Source organism: Hydractinia symbiolongicarpus, chromosome 13 (genome assembly GCF_029227915.1).
Source record: "Hydractinia symbiolongicarpus strain clone_291-10 chromosome 13, HSymV2.1, whole genome shotgun sequence".
Lineage (NCBI taxonomy): Eukaryota > Metazoa > Cnidaria > Hydrozoa > Anthoathecata > Hydractiniidae > Hydractinia > Hydractinia symbiolongicarpus.
This window is the reverse complement of record NC_079887.1, coordinates 16,694,322-16,711,148: the sequence shown is the minus strand read 5'-3', so window position 1 is coordinate 16,711,148 and position 16,827 is coordinate 16,694,322. Positions and strand designations below refer to the sequence as shown.

The 16,827-nt window shown below is 37.2% G+C and overlaps 3 protein-coding genes across 3 annotated transcripts; all 3 read left to right on the top strand.

Annotated features, from left to right (window-relative positions):
• Positions 1 to 550: 550 nt before the first annotated feature.
• Positions 551 to 3,230, top strand: LOC130623139 (uncharacterized). The gene is made up of 2 exons (XM_057438629.1): positions 551 to 1,157; positions 1,243 to 3,230. The coding sequence occupies exons 1-2, from the start codon at positions 551 to 553 to the stop codon at positions 3,228 to 3,230; spliced, it is 2,595 nt and encodes an 864-aa protein (XP_057294612.1).
• Positions 3,231 to 10,519: 7,289 nt separating this feature from the next.
• Positions 10,520 to 11,653, top strand: LOC130623138 (uncharacterized). Its single transcript, XM_057438628.1, has 2 exons — positions 10,520 to 10,751; positions 10,974 to 11,653. Exons 1-2 carry the CDS (start codon positions 10,520 to 10,522, stop codon positions 11,651 to 11,653), a joined length of 912 nt encoding a protein of 303 aa, XP_057294611.1.
• A 1,836-nt stretch (positions 11,654 to 13,489) lies between these two features.
• On the top strand, positions 13,490 to 15,165 carry LOC130623137 (uncharacterized). Its single transcript, XM_057438627.1, has 3 exons — positions 13,490 to 13,545; positions 13,802 to 14,355; positions 15,082 to 15,165. The coding sequence occupies exons 1-3, from the start codon at positions 13,490 to 13,492 to the stop codon at positions 15,135 to 15,137; spliced, it is 666 nt and encodes a 221-aa protein (XP_057294610.1). The 3' UTR covers positions 15,138 to 15,165.
• Positions 15,166 to 16,827: the final 1,662 nt, after the last annotated feature.

Genomic DNA, 16,827 nt, shown 5'->3' with positions numbered 1-16,827 from the left:
AATCGAGCCCATTCTGCCTCATAATGGCACCCCGAGAGCCGCTCTGCCTCTTTCGACTTATTCTCGCAAGCGAAGCAGACGAAAGTTATTTTTAAAATTTTATCTTAAGCTATCTCAGCAATCATTCCGACTACCACAATGGGAAGATAATGGAAACGTTTTATTGGAAATTTCTTCGGAGAATAGTGGTGATTTAGACCACGAAGTCGGGGAGAAAGATCCCCTGGAGCATAGTATCCAAGAGAATAAAGATGGCTACGGACCTTGCTTTAAACGACAACGGTTTGAAGCTTTATCTGATGAGAGGATGAATGAATACGAACTGCCTATTGAACTAGCATAGTATGCTAACAAATACATGCAGCGTTTCGTCCCAGACAGGGACTTGAAAGACAGTGTGCTGGATGAAAATCCAGTTCCTATAAATATCATCAAGCTAAAAAAATTGGATAGCTATATTCTGCAAAAAATTGTTAGAAGAAAGTAGAAAACGTATTGAGTTGAATTTGGATGAGGGATTGCAGCGAATCCAACAAAAATATGCAATGTTATGGGGCCTTTGAGCCGTACTTGGTATGCAATTGAAGCGTCACTTGGTGCATCCAGGGAAAACCCTGAGGAGATTTTCTGGAAGGATCTATCTCAATCAGTTGAGCAAACTGTACTGTTATTGGGACAAGCTTTTAATGCTGTTTCATATCACCGAAGATTAAATGTGTTGTCGGCTATCATGTCAGACAAAAAAAAAGTCATGTTAAAAGACGAGTCGCCACTTTTGGAAATTCCAACAGAAGACAATCTGTTTGGGAAAAAATTTCAGGAGCACGTAATCGCTACTGCAAAGACAAAGAAGAAATCAAAAGAAGTTTATGGTTTGGCAAGAAAGTCCTCATCATCGACTTCAACAACAAACAATTTTAAACGGCCCTTTCGAGGGGAGCCCTCATTGGACAAAAAACAATGGAGGTATTTCAAGCCGGCCCCACGCCACAACCAACAACAAAGCAGTAACTTCAAGCAGACAAGTTTTCCAAGACTTGGAGGTGAGAAATCAAAATTTGAGGGAGACCTTCACCAGGTTGACTCCATTGAGAGCAGTAAACCTGAAATTTCCAGAAATAATTCCTTTAAGGAATCTGCAACACGTTCATCCCTCAGTGAGGCATTTGTTTCTTAAAAACAAAACGCTGAGTCTCGAAAATATCAATTACCCATTGGCAGGAAGACTAAAATTTTTTGTAGACAACTGGGAAATACTAACCAAGGACCCAGAAATTTTGGAGTATGTCTCAGGATTGCAGATTCCTTTCATAGAACAACCAAAACAACAAAAAATACCTCAGAACTTCCGAATGAATCAGAAGGAAGTTGCTCTAGTGACCAAGGAGGTGGAGAGCACGCTGGTTAAGGGAGCTATTCAGTCTATATGTCATGTAAAAGGGGAGTTTTTGAGCAATGTATTCTTAGTTCCCAAGAAGGATAGGGGAAACAGACCTGTGTCAAATTTGAAACATCTGAACAAGTTTGTACCTTACCATCATTTCAAAATGGAGGGACTTCATCTGATACAGGAAATGATACAGGAAGGGGATTATATGTGCAAAATAGACCTGAAAGATGCTTATTTTTGTGTCCCACTTCATCAGAGGTCAAGAAAATATGTACGGTTCCAGTGGCAGGGAAACCTCTACGAATTCCTCTGCATGTGTTTTGGACTGGGGCCTGCTCCACGGATATTCACCAAATTGATGAAAATTCCAATTTCAATTTTACGAAAAATCAATGTGGGAGTAATCATTTATTTAAACGACATGTTGCTTTTAAGACAGTCGAAGGAAAAATTGTTTCAAGCAAGAGATACTCTCATTTTTCTTCTACAAAATTTGGGATTTGTCATCAATTTGCCCAAGTCTATTCTGGAGCCAGTTCAAACAATAAATTTCCTGGGTGTAGAGATAAATTCAATGAACATGAGAATGAACTTGCCCCAAGAAAAAGTGAAAAGAATAGAGGAGAAATGCAAGGGGGTACTGACAAAACCCTCAATGACTGTATGGGAACTGAGCAGTCTGGTGGGCAAACTATCCTCAACCTCTCCAGCGGTCATTCCAGCAAACTTACAGATAAGACATATGCAAAAGTGCTTGACAAAAGCTTTACAATTAAACAAAAGTTACCAGGCAGTTGTTCATTTAGACCCACAGGCTCTATGGGAAATCCATTGGTGGCTGGACAATTTAGCACTGGCCCAGGGAAGATCATTATTAAAATCCCTCCAGAGGGTAATAATCCAAACAGATGCATCCAAACAAGGTTGGGGAGCAGTTTGTCAGGGAAGGAATATAGGGGGGGCAATGGTCTCTGCAAGAATCCAACCTTCACATCAACATCTTAGAATTAAAAGCGGTCTATCTAGCTACGCTAACGTTCTACAAAATGATGCCCCTAGAACATATTCACTTCCAAATAGACAATATGACAGCGCTAGCCTATATAATGAAAATGGGGGGCACCAAGGACCCTCGCTTGATTCAGTTATCAAAAGACCTGTGGACTTTTCTATTATCCAAGGAGATCACAATTACAGCAGAACATCTACCAGGGACACTGAATGTGAAGGCAGACTGGATGTCCAGAAACTTTGTGGACTCGAGCGAATGGCTTCTAGATCCTCGAATATTCAAGACTCTATGCAAAAGGTGGGGCACACCAGACGTAGACCTATTTGCATCACGACTTTTTCATCCGGTACCGAGTTACATGTCTTGGAAACCAGACCCAGGTTGCTTAGCGGTGGATGCACTGCAACAACCGTGGGGGAACCATTACCTGTATGCATTTCCTCCGTTTTCCTTAATGGGAGAGTGTTAGCCAAGGTTCGAAGGGAAAAAGTGTGTATGATTTTGATAACTCCTGCTTGGCAAACACAGACGTGGTATGGTCCTCTCCTAGAAATGCTAGTGACCAATCCTCTACTCCTGCCACAAAGCTTGTCACTTCTAACAAACCCTCAGGGAAAGAGCCATCCACTTCTGGAAAACCGAACTTTGAGGCTGGTGGCTTGGACAATTTCAGGAAAATTTTGGAGGCTCAGGGAATATCAGGAAAAGCTGCAGAGCTTATCACAAGTGCCAGAACAGAGGGCACACTCTCTAATTACGAATCGTCCTGGAGAAAGTGGACTAGCTGGTGTGGTCAACAACAAGTTGATCCCGTTAAATGTTCTTTGAATTATTTTTTAAATTTTTAGCTGAAATGTTCGAACAGGGGTTTCAGTATAGCACTATTAATGGATACAGATCAGCTATCTCTGCATTTCATGCCCCTATTGATGGTTTTTATGTAGGCAAACATCCGAGGGTGTGTGAATTAACCACGGGTGTGGCAAATAAGAGACCTCAACAACCCAGATTTGTGTTTGTGTGGGTTGTTCAACAGGTCTTATCTTATTTAGGAAATTTGTCGGAAAATGAACATCTAACAGATCGCTTATTAGTTTTAAAAACTGTCATGTTGTTGGCATTATGTTCAGCTTCCAGGGGATCAGAACTGAAACTATTAGATATCCGCTACATGGTTAAAACACAAACTTCGTATATTTTTGAACTTTCTGAGAGAACAAAAACTCGGAAAAAAGGGAGTCCCCCACCAAAAATTGAGTATCATGAGTTTTCAGAGAACAAAAAATTGTGCATTGTTTCTTGCTTGAACCAATACATTGTAAGACCCCAGGGTTGGCGTTTTAACCAAGTCCAGTAAAACCTTAACGTGAGGTGGTTCGTAGTACTATTGCAGGTTGGATCAAGACTGAACTTAAAAACGCAGGGGTAGACATCAAACCTTTCACGGCACACTCTGTCGATCACCATCTTCATCTAAAGCAAAGGCAATGGGTTTGTCCCTGGAAAGTATACTTGATCGGGGACAATCTTCAACCTGGCAAAAACATTATCATAGACATATTTTGAATAAGGCTAAAATATACCAGGACAAGGTGTTTGAAAAAAAGCTTTGAACTGAGGCAGAGTGGCACTCGGGGTGCCATTTTGAGGCAGAATGGGCTCGATTATCCAATATTAAATCGTATGGAAATTTTATATGAAATAAAATTCCCCAATTACGTAATTACCCAATTATGTAATTGAGGTTTTATTAATATAAAATTGAAATATGATTTAATATTGTCCCACCCACCAGCCCAATGCTTCAAAGAGACAACCTAATGCATGATATTTCTTTCCTTTATCTTGTTAGGTAATCGTTCAAACTATAGAAGGTGAAACCTGTGGCAGATCTGTCGTCTGTTCGAAGTCGTACACTTGGTTTTTATTGACGAAACGCTTTTGTAATGTTTATATTTGTAGAACATAGAATTTTATCAACGTTTTTCATTTGGTTCTTAATTGCAACATTAGCTTCACCCGGGGTGCCATTATTCGCGAGAATGGGCTCGATTATCCAATATTAAATCGTATTTCAATTTTATATTCATAAAAGCTCAATTACATTGCGGCGCTACGCACCTTACGTAATTGGGGAATTTCGCTCGGCAAAAAAATGTTTTTTATTCACGCCTGGCAGACTAAGAGCCGCCCCTTATGGGGCGGCAATAAGCTGACGATTGTGACGTGCAGTTTCGAATACGTTTCAAGCTTGCTTGGTATTGCTATACATTTTTCCAGTAGCAGTAGTGCCTTTTTGAAAAACTTCTGGGTATATATAACAGTATGCCTACACATCAAGTTCTTAAATCTGTGTTGGGATCTTTCAATCAAGGCAGTGCACAATTTGGAGACACAGCGGGTCGTCAATGTGCATGCAACTCTTTGTTTTCAATATTTTGGTCAAAAGTACGCAATATTGAATATTGGACAAAATCAGATTTAGATAAGATTTTTGTTGAGGGTGACAACATATACAAATCAATACCCAGAAATATCTCTCTGTTGATGACCTGTCAAATACATTTCAGCTGAATGCAATTAACACCAATATAAATCTTTTAGAGTTCCATTTTCCTGCTATTATGAATACAACAAGTGTCACCAAAGAGTAAACGCAATTTCGGGAAAGTTATTCAACTGTGATGTGTCACTCTATGTCATTGGTTAAAAATATGAAGAAATCCTACACCATCAAATTACAATTCAAGGATACACCCAGACCAGTTACTATGTATGATCTTGCAAGGTATGATAAGCAAGTCGAAGAGTATATTGTTGAAAATAGATTACCTTTGGATAAAGATCAAGATGAACTTGCGATACATATATTATCAGACAAGAACACTAAGTTAGTTGTTAATTCAAGATTTATCTTAAATTAAACCAAATTAATTTCGTTTTGTTTATAGCAAAAACTGTTAAAATAGCTCTACTCCTAATAAATATCTCCAGTTTAAGGTATTGTGTCATATTATTGCAAGCATGTAAAATATTTCTGATTTTAGTATATGCTTGAAAAAACATTATTTTCAAATAAAGTGTTTTTCTTTTCGCCTTGCGGATTAGATGCCTTTAGCCATCAATTCCTACGGTTCACAAGTAATTTCATTAGAATTACCCTAATGGAACAAATTTTCGCGGCCAGAAGTTTTCGCGTCCTAAGTAATAAAATGGCGCAAATTAATTTCGTGAAGCTTATAATACGTGTCAATTCAGGATAAAATTTGTTTTTGCGAGTGCGTTTATGAATTCGATAAACTTTCACGAACCAAAGAAATTCTTGTAATTCAAAACATTTTGCGAATGACAAATGGTACACCACGACGATAGAAGATTGGAAAGTTTTTTGATTGAACGTGCAGATTTTGTGAGATAAAGTTTCTACGAAAAAGATATTATTCCAAGTTACAATCTACTCTTAATATATACTTCCATCAAATATTCGGCTGATTTACAGCCGTAACGGCTGTTTACATATATTAACAAATGTAGCTATCTATCTATTAGAGAAGCGCTTTTTCGATCAACACGAGATCTTCATTGCGAAATGTTTCCAGGTTTAGTGACTGCTGTTGTGGGAAGCTATCGTTATGGGAATCTCTTCTCCAGCAATTTTATCTATCAAGTGTCTGAAGGCCGACAATTTTCCTGTGAGATGAATGTTTTGTTACAGACGATGTTAGTGGGTCTTTATGTCTACTTTAACATTCGATAAAATGTTTTTCACTATTTTTGGATTCGCATAATCTTTTAAGATATTTTCCAAGCACGATAAAAATTGTGTTTTAGGATAAAACCTTGGAACATCTGCGCAACAATCAACAATATCCACTCCATTGTCACTCCCTTCTGAACTGGTGGAGCTTTGTGACGTCATTCTCGATTTCTTGTAACTGTTAAAACGATGAGGGAAGTTGTATATGATATCAGCATCTGTTGTTGGTGACGAAGTCATCTTGTCCTCAAGAATTTTAAACTTCTGTTCTGCGTTCTGCTTTGTCAATGAACGTATAAAATCAACTCTCCCTTTTTATGATAATCAAGTTTTTCTTTATTGTTGATTTAGTTGAATTTTCTATTGTTTTTAATCTTAAAATAATCCTAAAAGAATCGGAGAGTCAGGTGCTTGACCAAGTCTTTTCAGAGCAAAATTGATCAAGTACCAAATTCTCCTTTAACATGAAGCTGCTTTATCCTATAAAAAATTGGCTTCAGCGCAATATGGTTGGGTAAAATCTGGATAGAAAATATACTGAACATAGGCTATTGTATTGTAGGTAAAAAAATTGAGCACAAAGTTTGAAATATGCGCAGAGCTGAAGAATAGCTGACTGATATGTGATCAAAAAATTTGCAATAGAATAATGTTTGTTTTAACTAAAGAAAGTCGTTTTGAAACGAAATATAAACTTGTGTGCAGAACACGTGTTGCAGACACACGGAAAAGAACTTTGTTGCGATGGGTGAACTTTGTGGATTTATCCAAGGGCCTAGCGACCCATCTCTATAAGAATAGACGATGTTCTGCCTTTGTGAAATTTCAAAGTTGTGCTGCAGACACATGAAATAGCAAATGAGATATATTTTATAACCTTTTTACAATGGATGAATTCCCTTGGATTTTTCACAGGCTTATGACCAGTTAATTATTATAAGCTATATCAGTTTTTCTTCAAAAACGTAAAATGTATGGAAAATAGGCAATAAGATTTTCATGCCCAAATACTTTGCTTTACATCAATCTCAACATGTGGCATACATAATTCTGTCTTAAGCTTGTAACAGAATGATTAGTAAGTCACTTATTCCGATGAAAAGGATTTTATCTGGTTTATTCGTGAGAGAATGTGAAATGTGTAATGTAAACAAAGATAAAGATATAAAAAGATTCCTGTTGGCTTTTTGGTATTCTATTTGTGTGTCCACAACGTGCCAAGATTTGAAAGTTATTTTGCAAAAAAACAATCAGTGGCTTTGTTTACATATGCTACGTTTCGGAACAGACACTACAAAGCAACGTTTATTTTGTCTCTTCAACTTTCCATTGATTTTTAAGCCTGTTAAGTTGGCATTCTTAAAAGAAAATGTAACCTGGTATTAAAATTGTACATTGAAAAGCGAGTTACTACGTTACAAGATTGTGCAAGATACAATCTTATTTACAATACCTATATTTTCTTCAAAATGGTAGCCCCTATTTTTAAAAAAAAATGAAATTAAAGATACCTGAGATATGCACGACGGGCGATAATCTAAAGACCGGAATTTGTACGACGGAAGAATCCTATTATTTTTCCACAGGCTAATGACTAGTCTCTTATATTAATACCCGTATTTCTCGCGTTTTTCGTCGGCGGGGTTGTACTTTTTACCTCTATGTACAAACTGCACAGACAAAACAGCTTCTTTCACTGCTCTCGGTAAAGCTTTACGGAGATCTACAATTCAAGACTTTTTCTTAATAAAGCTTTTCTTCTGTTGATTATTTTTATATAAGATAAGCACTTATGTGTCTGGGAGAATTTTCTCTCTCCCTGAACTAAGGTGAGTTGACCATGGGTTACATAGTTGGTGGGCTAATTAAAGTGGAAAAAATGAAACTTCAAACACCTTATGGGACAAAACTTTGTCGGACAAAAGTGATGAAATTTTTCTTTGTTGGCGAAACTTATGTCCTGGATTTTTCTTATTTCTTATTAAAACTTCAATCAGCTAATATACAGGTGAAAACAAATACCACAAACGTTGTATATCCTTAGCAAACCTATATTCTTCAAATAAGCATCAAAGGTATTTTGTGTAATTTCGTAAAATACATAAGATCGGTTTTTTTCTACGCGACAGTTTCTTCATTTTCTGATGATTCGAATGATGAATACGATACGATACAAGGTTTTTCCCCCTTGGTTTAACCACTTCACTACAAATATCGATTTCTAACAATTCTGATGCCGTCTCGTATATGATTGGCGGCTTTTTTCTTTTATCCTTTAGTTTGACCACTTCGCTATCATCTTCATCTTTGTTATATCATCACATTCTTCGTCTTCTGAAAATATTTTTTGTGATTCGTAATCATATAAAAATAATGATGTAACGAAGGTCTTCAGTTTTTAATGTGTAATGAAACGTGTACTTTTAAACGTTAACATTAGTGGAATTTCTAAACCCCTTGCTGGAGTCGGAGATGGCCGATATTTTGTACTTTGGACTGATTCTTCGATTTTTCCATTTTCTTCTTTCAAGAAGAAAAATGTGTGTCTGGATATGTCTCTAGGAATATGTCCTACTGTTGTTAGTTGTGGAGGCTGTCCAACAAGAAGAGAAATTTTACATTTTGGAACATGACATCCCAACATCACTGGTTATAAATCTAGATCAAACACCTTTGAGCTGTTTTTCCAGGAAAGTACACCTTTAGTTTTAAAGGTGAAAAGAATGTTCCCTTCAAAAGAGTCGATGATAAAATGAAGATAACAGCAACTTTTGCGGTTACCTTAACTGGTAAGTTTCTGCCAATGCAGTTGATCGGTGAGGGAAAAACAAAGGTTTCTTTACCAAAATTTAAATTTCCCAATTCTTTCTTGATCACATTCACCAAAAATCATTTACCTTAATAAAGTTGAAAAGGAAAATGGGTACCCATATGAACAGTATTCGCTTATTGTTATGGATACCTTCAAAGGTCAAGATAACGATACATTAAAGGAATTTTGTTCAAAAAATAACTGCGAGGTCGTAATTGTTCCGCACAACCTGACAAATAAATTTTAACCTCTGGATATTACTGTAAATAAAGCTGCTAAAGCCTTCATTCAAAGTTTGTACAATGAATGGTTTTCAAATCAAGTAGCAATTCAGTTGAAACAAGGCATTGATCCAGCGCATGAAAAGACTTCCTTAAACATTATTGCACGCATCCCGGATCGTTCAACTTTACCACCATTTAAGCAACGAAGCAGAAATAATAATCAACGGGTTCGATGCAGCGGGAATTACAGAAGCTGTTAAAAACGCACAATCTGTTGTAGAGATAGTTGAAAATCCGTTTAGAAGCATGTAAGTTCTATCAGAAGCGAAAGGAATTGTTCTTTAAATGCTTGTGATAGTATTCGTCACCAAAGAAAAATTTCGTCACTTCGACAAAGTTTTGTCCCATTAGGTGTGCTCACGGTTTTTAGCATTTATTAGTTAAATCACACATCCTGTTTGTAATTTATAATAGCTTAGTTAAGAATGGTTCCACGCTTTCTAACAGAAAAAGTAACACATATGCCAAATTGACTTTCAAGGCTAATATATATATTTTTAGAAATACAAGTTTAAAAAAACACTTGAATTGTTTTTTGCTCAACTTCTCTGTTTTGGAACAGACTATTTTTTCACTTAATATATTCGATCATTGCGGCCTGTTTTTTGTATTCTTTCTCGATGTGCAGGAAAAGCCTAAACAAAATCCAAAGGGAACTAAGAATTTAATCTAATTCTGTAGTATGTTTACAAATAACCATTTTTCCGGCATGTGAAACACCATTAACTGAAGAAGACCACTTTTTTCCACTTTTGCAAACACTTGAGACAATTCGAGAGTCTTTTCGGAAAACGCTGCCGTGACAGTAGTAAATAGCACCGTTTAAGTTTAGGATCTCACTAAAGAACCTACGATCTTACTGGCATGGGTGTAGCATAAATAACGGCATGTGGGTACGAACTGCAAATGTTAACTCTCTTTCTAACAATATAATACACAGAATTAATTACACATCGATGAAATGAAAGCGTTAAGCCTCTTCTCTCAAAACCACGAAGTATCCCTTTTCACCTCCGTCAAAATGTCGACAAAGAACTAGACAAACTCAGAAAAGCCGATATAATCGAGGACGTCACTGACCAGCCGACACCCTGGGTTTCACCGATCGTTGTTGCACCAAAAAAATATAATCCGGACGAAATTTGTATGTGCATAGACATGCGCAAAGCAAACAAAGTCATAAAGCGCACACGTCATCCTGCGCCATCTATAGACGATCTGATTCACGACCTAAAACGGCGCGAAATACTATTGTAAACTCGACATGACCAGTGCCTTCTTGCAGCTTGAGTTAGAGCCTGGTTCAAGATCAATAACAACATTTTCGACACACCAGGGTTTGCATCGATACAAACGGCTTAACTTTGGTACCTCATCGACCTCTGAAGAGCTACAAATAAAACTAGAGAATATTTTGAGAGACATCCCAGGCTGCAAGAATATAGCTGGCAACATGATCCCAAAGTCTAAAAGAACTGGACACCATCTTGGAAAAAGTCTTACAACGTTTCGGGACATACAGACTAACATTGAATCTTAAAAAATGTGAGTTCGATAAATCCCCAGTAGAATTTTTTGGCTTCATCTTTTCAACCGCAGATATAGCATATACTCGAGCTGAGCAGTATCAGATACAGAATCTCGTTATAGCCAATTATAAAATATAAAAAAAATATAATATAAAATTTAATATAAAATAAAATTATAAAAATGTTTAGCAATTGTCCACGGATGTGAAAAATTCTCCTTATTTATACTTGGCTCAGACTTTGAAATTCTTACAGACCACAAACCATTGGTATCATCACTCAGTAACCCGAAGTCAACTTTACCTTTACGTATAGAACGATGGTGTTTACGCCTACAAGGGTTTAGCTTCAATATTCGTCACATCAATGGCTCTTTTAACCCGGCAGACTATTGTTTCCGACACACCGTTCCCGACAGTAATACTAACTCTACCAGAATCATTGAAGAATATGTAAATTTTACAACAAAGCATGCAGAACCGATAGTCATCACCCTAGACGAGATAAAAGTACACACGAAAAATGACCCGACCCTGCAATGTCTGAAAGAACTTATTTGCTCTACTAAATGGTATTCAATAGACACAATATCCACAAAATATCCCGACTGTAACGTTAAAGAGCTTCACCTTTATAACATAATACGCAACGAGTTGACTTGCAACAACGACGAATCCTTGATACTTAGAGGAAATCGAATTGTAGCACCGACCAGTTTACGCCACAGATTGCTTAAACTAGCTCATGAAACACACCTTGGAATGACAAAACCGAAATCCATACTGACAAAATTTATTTTCCGGATATTAACCCCCAAGTCGAAACACTTTGCAAGAACTGTTCACTGTGTATCGCAAATTCAAGAATGAACCCACTGCCACCACTGAAACTATCTCCCCTGCCACCATCGCCGTGGCACACATTGAACATAGGCTTTCTGGGACCCCTACCAAATCGCTCCCACTTACTGGTAGTAATAGACCAACGTACACGCTTTCCCGAAGTAGAAATCGTTGGCTCAACAGCTGCTTTACTGACTTTGGGAGCTCTCAGTAAAATCAACGCACTCCCTCATAAAATCATTTCTGAAAACGGCAGTCCATTTCACAGCAACGAATTTAAACGCTACATGCATGCTAAAGGAATAGATCACAGAATCACACTGCTACATCCGAAAGCAAATCCAACTGCCGAAAATTTTATGCGCAACCTTAACAAAACCCTACGGATTGCTACAATAGAAGGGAAGCCTTGGAAAATCGCACTGTATAATTTCCTGTTAAGTTATCGCATATCGACACATTCAACAACCGGAGTCAGTCCAGCTGAAGCGCTATTTCCACGACAAGTTAGAGGAAAATTGTCCAGTGTTAGCAACCAACCGAACAGGGATGCCATCAAGAAGGCACCACACCAAGATGCACAACAAAAACTTAAATTGAAAAAGTATGTCGACGCGCGATTTCATGCTTGCCAACCAGCGATAAACAAAGGCGACTACGTGCTAGTAAAACAACCGAAACGCAACAAGTTTTCAAGCCCTTTTTGATCCAAAACCATACTGTGTCACACGAGTTCAAGGTACAAAATTGACGGCAAGCCGACCGGCACATACTATCACACGCAACTTTCAACACTTTAAGTTCTTATCCAAGCTTAAACCAACCAACTTTGACTAAGAGGGGGAGGAAGATGACGATATTGATACTCCAGGAGAATACGAAACTACCACCAGACCTACGGATATGTACGAAAATATCCTAAAAGAATTAGAAAAAAGACCAGACTATTTTCATGAAGATGTGCCTACCTGAACAACAGTAACGGATTTATTGTAAATCTATGTAGAAAAAAAGACAATCTGCAAACTTGTTATGTTTAGTAAAGTGACAATGGACACATTGAACTAAAGAGGGGGAAATGGTGTGTTTGAGGTTATCGAGACATTAAGTTCAGTTGAAAATATATAGAGTAGCGTTCACACGTGTTTTTACTGCTTCTAAATACAAAATATATGGAAATATTGTTTTATCCTTAATAGGTCACATATATATTTTAGCAAGTTATAGAATGTTCTTTGTTTAACCCACTAAAGCTTTAATCAAATTGTTGCTCTATATAACCAAGGAGGTCTCTTTAAACTTCCTTGCTATAATGCTGTTCTTTGTTGATGTTACTTTTTTTATCTGTATTGAACACTTTTTATCTAACGCTTGGACAGTGGTCCTATATGTTTTTGTAAGTAGACGGGGAGAATCTTCTTGAAAAGACAATATGGTTGCCACCCGCATAAAGTAAAATTTATCGATATTTCCCAAAAATGTCTTCGCAACCTTCTCTGTCTGTATTTTAACAGTTCTTACAGGCAATACACAATTTCTCCCATTTTCTATGTTACTTAATGTATTTACAATGTTAGACATCTTCATAATCTAAACCGCATTAGATAATTGTGATAATCAACATTAAGTTACAAAGTTAAGCGCACTATAGAATTAGAATTATATATTAAAAGACCATATATTGCATCATCTATGAAGCTTTACGTCAAAATAACAACGAAATATAACCCGTTGGGCTTTTTACCAGAAGTAAATTCCATCTCCGCCAGAGTACTTACCTGAGTTTTCACATACAAGTTATTAACACAAAGAAATAGTGCCAGGCAACCTCGTTTCCAGGGATTCATTTTTCGCTTTGGTCGCATGTTAAGAAATCCTGGTAATGAGGTTTCTTACCATTTTGTTTTACTTAAACGAAGGTAAAATATTTTAAAATGTCACACAACTAAGAAAAGTAAAAATATTTTTTTTGTTGTTACAGAATATCAAAGTTGTAGATATAGAGGCCTGGAAACAAGATAAAGTTTATTTTGATAACAGATAAATATCTGTCACCTTAAGAAAAAACTTTGCTTTTGGATTAAGTCTAAGCGAATTTTAAGAGGAAAATCTTCTTGTTTCGTCGAAACTAAACCAAAAATCTACATAATGTTTCCAATGAAAATGTATAAATAGCGAAAACACTCACCTGCACCAGTATACAACAAAAGAACGCACTCAGTTGCTTCGAAATTTCAACTCAAATCTCACACGCAAGAAGATGAAGGTTATTTTCTTCATTTCAACTTTACTAGTTGTAACATACAGTTTACCACAATGGAAAGGACCAGAATTTGAAAAGGATGGCGACGGAGGGAGAATTTCAGGATCGTATAATTTCGGTAAATCTAGCTTAGGAGGCACACTTGGTTATAATTCAGATGGCGGATTTGGTGCAGGAGTTAAAGGCACCCACAATTTTGGTGAAGGTGCATCATTAGGAGGATCTTTTTATGACTCACAGCACGGAGCTCCAGAAACATCTGTGAAACTAACTCATAATTTCGGGAAACGTACATCCCTCTCCAAGTCACACACATTCTCAGGATTTGAATTTGACAGTAGCGTCGGAATATCTCACAAAACTAAAAATGCCGATTTTGGAGCGCGCGTTGGCCATAACTCGCAAACGGGTACTTATGCGGGTATTGGCGCCTCATGGAAATTAGGGAGGAAGCGGAGGAGTATAGGTTAGTTTCTAACTTGTTTTTATAATCCAAACTATTTGTTTCTTTTATTGATAGCCGCATTCTGTCTTTCCTCCAGAAAAATTCGTGCTACTGACACATGAAATAGCAAATGCGATATCTTTATCTACTATTTTGCACCGGGCAAAGTCCTGCAATCAATCTGGACAGTTGTAACGACAAGCGATAGATAATACCCATATTATTTGTTTTGAATTGGTTGCGCACAGCTATATTCCGGACCCCGGCAGTGTTATTCATTTATGCCGACGGGCGAACCCATAGATTTTTGACGCATAGACTGATAAAAAGAATGCATTAGCCACGGAATGTTTTCGTCTTGTATATAGCAGTATTCATAAATTGAATGTCGTTTATGCGCCTTTTACAGCACCCCTTTTACAACGCCCCTTCTTCTAGTAAGGCAATGTTGATAAAAAAACAGGCTTTTGCACCAACCTAGTCCCCGGGGCTAATTTTCTCCTTTTGAAAATTCTTCTTCTCACACAGCAAGATTCCCAGATTGTCAAAAAGAGAAAAAGAGCCCTTGGAAGAGGTTGGCTTTCGCACTACACGTTATCTTGCAAAACACATCCTTCTTTGCGACAACTTGGATGTTTCTCATCTTTGAAACGCTTTTAGAGAATAATCTCCTTTTTATATCTTACTTGCGCAAAATAACTTTCATTTAAATTCAATGTATGAATATTTATTACACTTATATTTTAGGGCATCAACAAAAGAAAGCCGCATTGTTTCTGTTGTACTTTTTAATAAAATGCTGAATAAAATATGATAAAAACAAAACAAAAATACTTTTAGCTTTTACCTTTCTCGTGTTTAGAGGTTGTATACTCAGTCCATCAACTTGAAATACAGTTTCCATATAAATCATTCTTTTCCCTAGTGCTCTTGAGGTTTATCTCAAAAAGCTCCGGGGATGAGAATGCATGTAAATGCACCAATTAACAATTAAATTTTGTCAAAAGTAGTCTTTGTCGGTGTTTATAGGTTCAAATATAATCGAGTAATGCAAACGTGACTCAGAAAGTTTTGTTAAGTGTTAAGTGTATAAGTGTGCCAAGTTTGATTCAACTTGAACAAGCCTATCAGTTATGGCGTCTATGTTCGAAATACCCCGGACCGAATAGGGTTAACGAATGTATATGTGCAGATATTTTATTGTCCATAGGGAATAAATAGTATTTCCTCTATCACAATTTAAATCTTGGCGAAGCAAGTCTGCGTGTGTCTCTTTCAAAAAGTTAAATGTTATAGCAAATGATATTTCCTTCATTCAAAAGGTGTTGCCTTACGGTCATTTTATCCCCTCAACGGTTCCCTGCAGAATGAGGGTGGGTATTTGCTTTTAAAAGGCTTGTTACTGGTAAAAGATGCTTTAAATATACGTATTTTTTTAAAAGCAACTCCACTTTTGGCCCTGGAAGAAAGATATAGTGTTGACGAATACCGAAAAACTTTTAGTAAAGAATATTCATATCAACCAATAACGGTATGGCTAAATCCATGGTCTTTTAATGGTAGAGTTGTTAACCAACTAGAAGCACCATTCGACCTTGCAATTTCGTTTAATTTTGCTTCATCTTGGAATAATCGTGTCGTCACATCTTTTAGCTTGTTTAAATAAAATACATATCTTTCCCTGGACACCTTTGACTTAATTTGTTTGCTCGTCAAAGCACTTGTTGTCACGATCAAGTTTTGATGCTTTATCTCTTTCGTGAGTTCGTTGGTGACAAGTTTTGAAAATTCATATTCCATTTTCGTGATCTCAACAACATTTATCAAACCAAGGCCTCCCATTTTCACCGGAAGAGACAACAATACTCTCTCGTCATCGCTACATGCCCTTCCATCACATAAGGCTGGGATCAATTTTGTGCGAATTACATTTTCTACTGGTTGCAACAACTCCGAAATTCCAGGTATTGTACGAATATAATAGTTAAATTTATGCCTGTATCCAAATATAAAGCCAGAATAAGCAGCTTGAGGTTGAACTTCTGCAATTGCTGATAAACTCACCAGTTCGTTCACCCATCTATTGACCAACTCTTCTACGTAACGTTTCTTGTATTTAAGGGAACCAATTGAGGCGCCAAGATGTTTTCTTCCTTCCGATGTTATGTTGATGTCAAATCTTTTGAAAACCTCTCTAGCCAGCTCCTCCTTGTCAGCTTTAACTATCATCCATGATTTGGACGCTTCTGGATAGTAGCCAATTAGCGGGCCCTTTTCGATAAGCATTTGCCACCAATTTTTTAAGCGGGCTAGCTCGCCCCCAGCACTGATATCAACAGCATAAGCTACATGCTTAACCTCGTGTACCATTAACACTTCTAGCAGTGGGCGAATACCAAGTGCATATATTGCCATCGCTGTAGGATCTCCCTGAGTGGTTCCCTCACAAGATGATATCTCCAGTCCACCAGTAACAAATAATCTCGCTTGAGT

Bases quoted from the DNA above. Each gene is read 5' to 3' on its own strand.
- LOC130623139 (XM_057438629.1), top strand. From the start codon at position 551: ATGGGGCCTTTGAGCCGTACTTGGTATGCAATTGAAGCGTCACTTGGT. The intron at 1,158-1,242 runs GTGAGGCATTTG...AATTTTTTGTAG, and splicing joins TGCAACACGTTCATCCCTCA to ACAACTGGGAAATACTAACC.
- LOC130623137 (XM_057438627.1), top strand. From the start codon at position 13,490: ATGTTAAGAAATCCTGGTAATGAGGTTTCTTACCATTTTGTTTTACTT. The intron at 13,546-13,801 runs GTAAAATATTTT...ATGTATAAATAG, and splicing joins TTTGTTTTACTTAAACGAAG to CGAAAACACTCACCTGCACC. The intron at 14,356-15,081 runs GTTAGTTTCTAA...CTTATATTTTAG, and splicing joins GAGGAAGCGGAGGAGTATAG to GGCATCAACAAAAGAAAGCC.
- LOC130623138 (XM_057438628.1), top strand. From the start codon at position 10,520: ATGACCAGTGCCTTCTTGCAGCTTGAGTTAGAGCCTGGTTCAAGATCA. The intron at 10,752-10,973 runs GTCTTACAACGT...AAAAATGTTTAG, and splicing joins TGGACACCATCTTGGAAAAA to CAATTGTCCACGGATGTGAA.